At 51.2% G+C, this 11,671-nt stretch overlaps 3 protein-coding genes across 3 annotated transcripts; 2 read left to right on the top strand and 1 right to left on the bottom strand.

The window, feature by feature from the left end:
* Window positions 1-103: 103 nt before the first annotated feature.
* Window positions 104-1,499, top strand: PtrM4_082290 (uncharacterized protein; the record flags this gene model as incomplete). Its single annotated transcript, XM_066106528.1, has 2 exons — window positions 104-115; window positions 162-1,499. The coding sequence occupies 2 exons, from the start codon at window positions 104-106 to the stop codon at window positions 1,497-1,499; spliced, it is 1,350 nt and encodes a 449-aa protein (XP_065963466.1).
* An 872-nt stretch (window positions 1,500-2,371) lies between these two features.
* On the top strand, window positions 2,372-5,305 carry PtrM4_082300 (uncharacterized protein; the record flags this gene model as incomplete). The annotated part of the gene is made up of 1 exon (XM_066106529.1): window positions 2,372-5,305. The coding sequence occupies one exon, from the start codon at window positions 2,372-2,374 to the stop codon at window positions 5,303-5,305; it is 2,934 nt and encodes a 977-aa protein (XP_065963467.1).
* Window positions 5,306-8,408: 3,103 nt separating this feature from the next.
* PtrM4_082310 (Na+-dependent transporter SNF family) lies at window positions 8,409-10,655 on the bottom strand (the record flags this gene model as incomplete). The annotated part of the gene is made up of 5 exons (XM_001938424.1): window positions 8,409-8,735; window positions 8,794-8,899; window positions 8,967-9,713; window positions 9,774-10,258; window positions 10,320-10,655. 5 exons carry the CDS (start codon window positions 10,653-10,655, stop codon window positions 8,409-8,411), a joined length of 2,001 nt encoding a protein of 666 aa, XP_001938459.1.
* Between the last annotated feature and the right edge of the window lie 1,016 nt (window positions 10,656-11,671).

Raw genomic sequence — 11,671 nt, forward strand, 5'->3', positions numbered from 1 at the left:
ATCAAGCTGTCTCTGAAGCGGTCCGCCAGCGGATTCAGGCAGCCCAAAAAGCTACAAACCTCCACCACTCCATCATAACGGATCTAGCGACAGCTGTCGACAGATGCCTTGGGAAGTACACCGACCCAGACGGAGCCCGTGTGGCTAAGGACCTTCAACAGAAGGTGCTAAGGGCTATTAACACCTCCCTAATCACGCCCCTAATCACGCCCCCAAACTCAGGGAGCGACTCTGACACTACGCACCGCTCCTGGGCGGACGTAGCTAGGACCCTGAAAAATCCAACCCCCCCAGCAAGGGGGGCCGCTACGACGAAAGCGGCCACGGCTGCCCCAAAGCAGCTAGCTCAAACTCCTAGGCGACCTCTAAACACTGACAACCGTATCCTTATAGCGGTTGGAGCGGAGGCTCGGCTCCAACGGGCATCACCATTTGCGGCCCGCATGGCTATTGTAAAGGCGATTAAGGAAATTACCCCCTCCGACATACCTACGGCAAAACATATCAAGACTGGCTGGGCGATTACGCCCCGCAACGACAAAATCAAGGCCCTGCTTATGGGGCAGGAGAATCGCGAACTCATGATCCGAGCGGTAGAGGGCGAGAGCGCAAGACTACCTGAACGATGGGTGAACTATGCAGTCCAGGGCGTAGAAAGCTCATACCGCACTATCACAGGGGAAAGTATACCCACCACAATAGACGATATAGTCAGCGAAGCTCTGTCCCAGACAGGGATCGAACCGGCGAGCTGCCGGCCCTCCAGACATGGACCCACGGAGGGAAGGACAACCTGGATTATATCTTTCACCAGACCCGTACGATCGTTTCGCCTATTTGGGACGGGCGACTACGCGCACGAGATAAAGAAGAACTCACCTGCAATGCTGCACGACCCAGGCTGCCTAGGGTACTGCAAAACCAGCCGCTGCACAAGGCCAGCCCGCTGCACGACATGCAGCAAAACAACGGCAACTCACCAGGGACCACACGGAGAACAATGCAAAGACACACCAAAGTGCGCCAACTGCCACGGCCCATTTCCAGCAACCCACGACAAGTGCCCAGCAGCCCCAACGAGGGCGAACGGCCGACTCATCCAACCCACAAAGGGGGAACTAAAAGTCATTAGGGAGGCGGGTGACCGTGCTTCTGAGGCAATGCAGCCAGCTAGAGGAAGACAGACAGGCAGCACGGTCGAAACCTCCATTGAAATCACGGACGGCGACATAGCTAATACTACTGAGCCTGTGGGAACACCTACGGACGCAAGTAAAAGAAGCCGACAAGACGTAAACAACCTAAACACAGCCACTGTTAGAGAGCCCGCAACCACCCTAGGGACTAGGAGGTCTAAGAGAACAGCTGCAACTACGCAAGACCTCAACCTAGCGCGAATGTCTGCTAGAAGCGTGCAGCCTAGCACCGCTGACCAAGACCCTAATACGTCATCGTCTGAGCACGCTGACACTGAAATGAGCCTCGGATCTAGTGCGTAATGAGGGCACAACCCGCAAATTCACCCGGCGAAACCACGCCACACCGACACAGACAAATGCAGGTATGCTGGGTGAATGTGGCCAGAAGCTCGCCTTGCCACATTACAGCCTTAGAACGTGCATGGGAAGCAGACATAGACATAGTATGCATCCAAGAACCCTTTACTCTCACTGGAACCCGGACCTCTACACACCCAGGATTCCATATGATATCGCCAGTGATAAGCTGGAACAACCCCACAACGTGGGGAACTGACCGACCACGGGTGCTCACCTATACCCGTAAGAGCCCAAATATAAGGGCTACTCTTATACACCCACGCATCAGCCGGGATGTGCTATGGATCGAGGCCAACGGCTACCGCATATTGAATGTTTATAGGCAGCCACAGAATGACTCGACATTTCAATACCTCACAGCTTTAACGCCACCCCGTAACTGCCTTATAGGGGGTGACTTAAACGCCCGCCATGAACTTTTTGAGCCCGGCTCCACGTCGGCCAATAGGGGGGCAGAGATCGCCCGCTGGGCCACTCAGAACGACATACCCTACATCGGCGAGGCAGGTAACCCAACACATCGGGCGGGACACGTGCTAGACGTATCCTTCTCAAATATACCCTTCGCTAGAACGACAGTCCGCGAAGATATGTATACAGGGTCAGACCATTTCACCCTAGTGACTGTCCTTCCAAGCCGAGGGAGAGCGGTGCTAGAACAGCATCACTACCGGGTCCACGAGAGAAACATAGATAGGTTTGCCGGGCTAGTTCAACTCTACACAGTAGGCGTACAGCCAATTAGCAATAGCGCCCCAGCGGACGTAATCGACGCAAGCATAGCTAGAATCACCCAAGCTATAGGAGATGCAATGCACGCGGCGGGAACACCAAATAGAGAAAAAGGCCACTCCGCCCCATGGTGGACAGAGGACTGTAGAGTGGCGTATAAGCGGCATATCCAGGAAAAGTCGGACTATGGCCAATCCCCCTCAGAAGCCACCCGTGCGTTCCTAGCTACGGTACGAAAAGCCAAGAGAACGTACTGGCAGCAGCGCATAGACGGCTGTAATAACGACAAAGATCTATACAAGCTAGTAGGCTGGCATAAACTATCATTCGACCAACGGGACACCCCACTTGTAATCGAAGGTAGGACAATCACAGCACCACTCGAGAAAGCTGAGGCACTTAGAGAGGCAATCCTCGACCGTTTTTCGGCGGAGGACGACCTCCTAGAACCACCGCCTCTTGACAACGACCCGCAAACCACGCCACTACCATGGGACACATACATATCGATGGAGGAGACTGAACGCTACGTGATTGGAGTATCTAGCACCTCCCCAGGACCCGATCAGGTGACCGTCCGACTCCTAAAGGCATGCTGGGAACACATTAGACACCTAGTGCTAGGCATCTACCGGGCGTGCATGGAACAAGGCCACTACCCAGCCGCCTGGAAGACGGTAGAAGTGGCCATGATACCCAAAGTCGGGAAGAAGGATAAGTCCTCACCCAGATCAATGAGACCAATTGCCCTATCGTCCTGTCTAGGGAAGGGACTCGAGCGTATCATAGCAAGGCGCATAGCACACACAGCTATGGCTTTTGACATCCTAAGCCCACAGCACGGTGGAGCGCTGCCAAAACGCTCTGCGATGGACCTGGCGACCGCATTCACACACGACGTGGAGATGGCTTGGTCAAGACACGAGCATGTCTCTATGCTCACGTTAGACGTCCAAGGGGCGTTTGACGCGCTACTGAAAAACAGGCTACTACACCGAATGCGGCAACAAGGGTGGCCACCCCTACTCCGGAAATTTATCCAGAACTTCCTGTCGGAAAGGAGGGTGCGAGTACGCCTAGGCAATGTCACTACACCTGTACATCGAGTGGCCTGCGGCACCCCGCAGGGATCGCCGCTATCACCGGTCCTATACACCCTATACCTAGCTGAACTACTCAACCAGGACCGAAAACTCCGGTTCGGGTATGCCGACGACATCAACCTATACCGGGTCTCCCACTCTTTAGACGAGAACGTCGCACTGCTAGCAGAGGACCTCAAATCTATCAATGAATGGGGAGCTGCGAACAAGATCACGTTTGCACCAGAGAAACGGGAGCTGATCCACCTCACGCGCCAGAAAGGACTACATGCGCCGCCAATCCAATTGGAAGATCAAACAATTCACCCTATAGCCCCTGCGCAGGGGGGAAGCCAGACTGCGCTGCGCTGGCTTGGGGTGTGGTTTGATAGGGGACTAACTTTCAAGAAGCACGTCGCAGAAAGGGCGGCGCAAGCTAGGAAAGTAGCGAACCATCTCCGGAGCCTCGCCAACACAGCCCACGGCCCTCCAGCAGGATCGCTACGCAAGGCAGCCATAACATGTATCCTGCCCATACTACTATACGGAGCCGAAACATGGTACGAGGGCAGGACGAAGAACCCACGAATTGCAAGGGTTTCCCGTAAACCCACGGTCAGCACTAGGGTAGGCTGGCACCTAACCACGATAGATCAGGCACTAATAGCAGCCACGAAGGCAATCCTCCCTGCGTGGAGGACAACACCAAACGCAGTACTGCTAAGAGAAGCTGCGATGCCGTCGGCACAGGTGGCGCTAGAGGAGGCCAAGCTCCGCTTTGCAGTTCACCTACGCACAATAGACGACAAGCACCCACTTACTAATAGAACTACACTGCCACTAGTCATACGAGGACGCGCAGCGGGCAACCGACGGATACCAAGATCGAAGGTTCAGCGCGTAGCACAACTGCTACCCGCCACACCCCGAAACGTCCTAGCCAGCCCTCACTTTTCAGACGGGTCGAGGCAGGATCCAACGCAAGGGCAAGGAAAGGACATTGCTGCCCAGAATTTCACCATCTGGTGGGAGTCTCTTGGACAAGAGACAATCACTGTCTTCTCAGACGGGTCTGAACAACAAATCAACGGTACAAGGGTGGTCACTTACGGGTACGCTATATACCAGGGCCAGGCCGCCGTGGCGACTGGACAAGGCTCACTAAATGCCCTTAGCCACGTCTTCGATGCGGAGGCTATAGGCGCGTGCAGAGGACTCAAACACGCACTACAACTCTCACTGCCTAGCCAGAGGGAGATCGTACTTTGCATAGACAGCACTTCGGTAATATGGGGCATACGCGGAACCGCCCCTACCTCCTCCCAATGGGCGTTCCTCCAAATCCATGGAGCTATGGAGGCCTACAACGTGAAAACGCGGTGGGCGCCGGGACACATGAAGATTGTTGGAAACGAGCTCGCCGACCAGCTGGCTGACAGCGAGGCCAAAGACCCGCACCAGCCATACGGCATGGCCGCCTCCCCCACAAGATCCGGTATACGAACAGTAGGCCGCCGCCTCCTCGAACATACAAGGGACACTTGGTGGCAGGATAAGAGCAGTAGGCTATCAGCATGGTACACGCAATGGCAGCTGCCATACGATACTAGGCGCACGCCCGCAGCGCTATGGCTACCCCGAAGGATACTCGCGAAAGTCCTTATGATACGCTCAACGCATGGCGACTTTGAATGGTACCACCGAAAATTCAACCACGAGGATACCTCGAAATGCCTATGCGGCAGGCCCAAGACGCCAGAACACCTAGTGTTCTGCAAGAGAGCCACAACACACTTCAAGAAGTGGCCTCTACGCCCCATCGTGCCCCCTCGCACAAGACAGGAAGGCCTAGCGTACCTCGCGCAATTAATAGACCAGCCACAAGAGTTCGAGACCTTCGTGAAGGTAACGAACTCCTTCTATGACGAGTGATTTCTATTCTTGAATTTCACAAGACCCGCTGAATTCCTTGGCATTATTCAGTGTAGGATTCGCGGCAAAACGCCGCATAGATGCCACAACCCACACGCTCTCTCTCAAACCTTTTATTATATCTCAAATTGCCTCTTGTTACTTTTTCGTTTCTCTCTCTAAAAAGCAGTTACTGTACTGCATCGATCAAAGGCGCAAGCCACGAAATACTAGAATATTGTAGGAAAACGGCTTCAAATGGCGGGAGTCCTTTTCACGAACATGTATATAGGCAGGACATCACTCCCCTTAGATACAAAACACCTAGGAATAGGTTCCACGAGGCAAGTGCGACAACACTATAAGACCACGGCGGGACCCGCCCGAATACCCTATGGGAGGTTACAGATAGGGCGTTAAACCACAATCAACATCAACATCAACAACCAAAGTTCACCTCACGAGGCCGTAACGTTAAGCTTCCGAGTAAATATAAGTAGTACAGATTAATCGCAAGCATCTAGTTACTACTCTTCTGCAGTGTCTCATAATAATAGCTATTGTACGTGGCTTGATAGCCTTACTTTTGAAGTAGTGGATATGGTGTTCGGCGATCGTTGCGCGAATCCGATCGTTCCGCGCACGGGCACGTTACGCGCACGGACACAGTACCACAGAAGTGACAAAAAATCATACTTTCCTTCACTTATTGGTTCCACGTTATAAAGCTTATGAGGCTAGCACGCTCATCATGTCAAATCCCCAGGACCAATGTAACTTATAAATATCAGTCTTTCCTGGGACGAAAGCCGGTCTTACCATGTTTTACTTAACCCGTCTCTCATCCACAGTCCGCAACAATCAATTAAGTGGGTCCTAGAAGGTTCAGATTGGATTGATTGATTACCGCTTTAAGCCTAGTAGTTACCTATAGGAGTTTAAGCCCTACCTAGATAGGTAAGTGGGTCTAGGAGAGTGACCGGATTGAATTGATTGTTGCGGAGTCTACTCTCATCCCACAACATACCTACACATATACATACACACACGCGCACACATACACAAGAACGAGACAATGAAGTGGACAACAGCACTTCTCCCCTTATCAATGGCCCGCGGCGTCTTCTCCGTCATATGCTGTGAGGACTTCCTAGGACTTCCGTGCCCAGTTGATGGTCTTATCGGCAATCGTGCATGTGTAAGTTAAACCACATTAAGCCTATCACTATCCAAATTCTTTTCACATGAAAGGAGGGGGGAGTAGGAGTAGCGTCGTATATAACAGTGTAGCTTACATGTTTTGTGTTCTCTTTAGTGCTATTATCCCGACACGGATGTCAAAAAGAAGTCTTGCAGGGGTGACTTCCCAAACTGGAAGAATCATCATGCCGATGTCTACTTTGATCGCAAGCTCATCGAAAATTGTGCTACCCCGTTAAATAATGGGAGGCTTTATTGCGTCGCCTAATTACTGTTCTGTTCTTATTGAGGAGTAACGGCTGGGAGAAAAAGAGATGGAAAGGCTAAGGCTCTATTTGCTTTTTGAAGCAATGCCTGTGGTAGTAGTGGTATATTTTGTGATGTTGTTGCGTGTTGCGGGAAAATTGGTATATAGTAAGCAGTACATAGTAGGGATTGGGAATGGAGGGGTTACTATTGTGTATTTCTTGACATTATCATTAGTCTACTAATCGCCATGACTCGAGAATACGAAGTGCACGTTATGCATTGACCATTTTTCCAACAAAACACACTTCCCGGGTAACTTGTATGTTTGAGATTTTCCATCAAAACACCCTTCCCGGATAACTTGTATATTTGGAAAAAGTGGGGTACAACGAATTTTACTAGTCGGAACGTCAGATAAGCAACTTACCGAGACGGTGTAGTTCAATAGGTCAGTGCGGCCTATTACTCTCTCGTATACATATAGGTACATTACAGATGCGGATGTCCGAAGAACCGTACCAGATGCCACTATCCCCAAACGCGACATTGTGAGCTAACGGCGTCTTTTAGAAATTTGAATATTTAATGGACTTGCAATGAGTGCATTCAGAGTCTCGGGGTCATCGTTATGTCGCATACGATGATCCGAAGTGACCAAAGTGTGTGTCCGTGCGGCTTGTCACTCCCGTATACATGCACGGAAGACATATGCGAATCTCCGAGAAGCGTATCAGAGGCGTCGGACGACACACCGCCAAAAGATCCAGAATTTTCCCCAGCCATCGTTATCCAACGATGTCGATCCTCTCTGTAGTGTTGAAGTACTTATATCATCCCTTTGCGCTGCTGAAAGGAGGGTATCATACCAGTTCTCTCTCCCTGACTTGGCTTTTATCTTAAAACATACCCACACACAAGCACACACATACACGCAAGACCATGAAGTGGACAACAACAGCCCTCCTCGCCCTCTCAATGGCCCATGGCGTTATTTCTGTCTGCTGTACCAGCCCGAACTTTAGCGGTTGCAGTAACGGAGTCAACAAGCCTGGCGTCCTAAAATGCGTAAGTCCTATTCATGTTCATCAGCCCCGCATATCAACCCACACACTTTTCCCTTTGTGTAGAAGTGTTGAGTAGTAAAGTTCTGCTTCAAAACGAACCAAGTAATCTAACTCACAATCTTCTTCTAGTGCATTGCCGGGGATGAAGGATGTGGGGGAGCCTTCTGGAGGTTTTTTCCAAATGCGGTGCGTCAGACAAGCAGTGTTTGTGATGCCGACACGTACTGTGTTTCAGCCTCCGATTGAAGTTGAATTAGAGTGTGCCAGGAACCAAAGATTGCTCAGACACGGGAAGGTAGAGGTGGAACTAAGTAGATACATTACGTTAAATCAAAGTCTGTGACATCACAATCAATGATGTCTCGAAATCTTGCATCTTCCATGTGACCTTCATAAGTTCTTCATATCTCTTCGGACATGAGAAGCGCTCCTAAATCAAAATGCCGATTTTCCATGAATTACCTGCGGACAGCGACGTCATTTGTCTTTAAACATCATAACGCAATAATACACGACTTCGGTATACAAAAGATGGAGGTTTCTCACGTATTAAATGCCCCTCTACCCACCCTTGCCAACTAAATAAACCTCCCAAACCATTCCATCCTCACCTACCCCGTCTTCTCCCTAACCACACCCTCTCTCCCCATCATCATGCCCCCCGGGGTACTTCCACTCTCCTCACTGCCTAACCTGAAAATCTCATTCGAATTATCAATCGTCTCCATCGGCGCCACTGGTTTCTCGCCCAGCGCAATCTTCTCAGATGGAATAATCCAGTTGAACCATGGCGGCATAAGGATACCAAGCACGATTGTAGGGACCACTAGATGGGTGATGCTGAAGCCATAGATCATAATGGGGTCGTACATGTGAGTTTTTGTGAATTTGGGATAAGCGAAAGAGAGAACGATTGCGAGAATAGGGCCGGAGATATACTATTTGGGGGGTCAGAGGGGTTGATATTGGACGGAAAGAGGGGAAGTCGAGACGCACCTTCATGATAGCAGCCCAGAAGTAAGGGATACTCCAGTTCTTACCCACGCCGATGACAACATTGAGATCGCGGGTAAGTTGGTTTCCGGGGTAGAAAGCAACCCACCTAAAAAAAAAAAAGAACCACCGCTGTCAGTGCAATCCTCTCACCACATTTTTCGGAATCTACTTACCAGAACCGACTTAAAAACTTTCTGTTTCCCCAGAACCTTGGCGCCGGAATTGCTGGCGTCTTTGCCATAAACAGACTCACAAAAGTGCTTGCTGCGAAAAAGGCAAAACCAACACCAGCACCAATTCCGGGCGTGGAACCATACGCAACACGGATGCCCAGGCCCTGAGCGACCGCAAAACCAATCGTGTATGTCAGGAAGCCCGGCCAACCGACTTGATGTGCTACATCGCGGCAGCGGTAAAATGACGTAGCAGCGAAGCACTCGCACCACACCGTGAAGAAGAGGGCGACATCATTGACGTATGTGTCAACCGCATCAAGAGCCTGTAGTCCAAATTCGGTGCAGTAAATCAGGGAGATAAGGGCAGAAACGATCGTCACAATAGTGCAGACCGCCCATCGGGGAATTTTCCTGCCCCAATCCGTGTCCATGATAAGTGTTGTCATGACCTCAAGAAGGGAAAACGCAGATGTGAGACCGAGCAGGAAGAGAGTGAAGAAGAAGATGACGGCGAAGAAAGGGGCGCCGGGCATTTGGGCGAGGGCTTCCGGATACGTGATAAAGCCTGTTACAAAGGTGCCGAGAGCTCTACCCTCGGAGGGGTCGATGCCTAGGTAGCCGATTACGCCAAAGACGCTGAAGGCGGCGATAATTTCGACAGCAGAATTGCTGAAGCCGATGATGAGGGCGTCTTGAACCGCGTTGGAGTGCTGAGTGCAGTATGAAGCCCAGGAGGTAAAGTAGCTGTACAGACATCTGGTTAGTAACACGTATTTTCCGTGTGAACACAGATTTCAAACTCACCCAAACCCTACACCAATCGAGAAGAAAATCTGGCCAAAAGCCGCCTGCCAAATTTGTGGACTCTGCAGCGCACTCGTCCTCCATGTCGCAAAGTACAATTTGATCCCATCGCCCGCATTCGGCAGCGAGCAACTCCTCCCAATCAGAATGATGATGAGAACAAGCGGCAAGCCCATGGTAACATAGATGACGCGACCCGTCATACCCACGCCGCGAAAAACGCACAGCCAAGTAACGAACCAGGTGAAGATTGCCCACCCGGCCGTCTCGCCTAGCATACCGGTGCCGACCCATTTCGTGTATTCCGCGACGCTACCATCGGGGTTGAAGCTACCGGTAGACGCAGGATCGACGTTTGCGACGATGACTTGCGCGAAGTATTCGCTGAGATCTTGACCTTTCCACGGAAGCGGGCTTTGAAAGGAGCGGGAGAAGTATTTCATGATCCATGCTAGGAGGGGGACGTAGTAAGTCACGACAACATACTGCAACATGAATCAGCTTCAAGCGTCTAAGAAACTCATCTTGCTGTCTTTCCCAACTTACACCATTGAAAACAACCGAAAGTCCAATTCCTTTCGCCCGTTTATTAACACTATGCCACGCTAGCACAGGACCGCCGCGGTACACGGTGCCTAGTGAGATTTCCAATACCAAGATGGGAAGCGCGACGAAGAAGAGGGCGATGAAGTAGGGGATGAAAAACTGAAGACCGTAGTTGTTGTATACGACGGAGGGGAAACGGAGCAAGTTTCCTAGACCGACGGCGCCGCCCATGGCGCAGAGGACGAATTGGATGCGGTTGGAGAACATGTCGCGTCCATCTTCACCTTTTTTCGCCTCGGGCAAGAGCTTCAAGAGGATTCTTTTAAAGGCCGCCATTTTGACTGAGAGGTGGGTTGAGTAGTGTGAGACAGAGTGAAAAGCAAGGATATGAGAAGAGGAAGAGGAGTGATCACCCTCGTACAGAGGAGCTGATTGTATACGCCCACTAAACTTGCAAGAAAGCGCACGATCACTCGAGCTCAGAAGACAGAAGAACTCAACTGTGAGCGATATCCTACTTCCCAGGCACGGAGACCCCAGTAAATATAACACCGAAAAGCAAGACCAACACTCACCATCTCATTATCAGTCCCTCCAAGCACTCCGCCCAGACCCAAGCAGCCACCCACCTTCTTTTTACAAACACACACTAGCAGAAGTGGCGTTCACGACCCCTGGAAATTCACTTCTCCAGAAAGGCGGTTGCTGAGAGTCTTAGCTAGCGCCATAACTAGCCACACTGACAACCGACAGCACGGATGCAACGGCTTTTCCGCTGTATCCAACCAGCCGGCAGCAAAACAGGAGGCAGGAACATAGTACTGTCTCAATCTCTTGATCTGTCACTGTCATCTAGAAAATCACAATCAACTTCACTCACCAACAAGTCCATCATATCACTCACCCTCCCCTCCACCAGCATCCCAAACCACACCCAGCACCGCCGTACGTGGTACCAACCCCACCTCCACCCTCTCGCAAGATGTCTTGGAACCAGCTCTGGCAATGTCTTAGCCCGGGCTGAGGCGTAGCACGCGACCAAGCCCACCCTTTTCACAAGCGGTATACTTCTCGAACGCCCGGATGCATGTCTCTACACATGCATTACATCTGTATGGTCAGCTAGATAGGAATTACGCCGAGTATACACATGTTTGGATATGCTATGAGGGGGGTCCGGGTATGACGGCACTGGCTTGGCGCTTGGTATTTTTCCGCCCTGTGGTGGGCTGAGGTGTTGCCCAGAGCTGATGAGATGTGATTGAACGTCGTCTTCTTATGATGATATGTCGATAGATGGGAAAGGTGTTGGTATCCGCATGATCGCGTGTGCTGGTTGCTCGGTCTTTCTT

Source organism: Pyrenophora tritici-repentis, chromosome 3 (genome assembly GCF_003171515.1).
Source record: "Pyrenophora tritici-repentis strain M4 chromosome 3, whole genome shotgun sequence".
Taxonomy (NCBI): Eukaryota; Fungi; Ascomycota; class Dothideomycetes; order Pleosporales; family Pleosporaceae; genus Pyrenophora; species Pyrenophora tritici-repentis.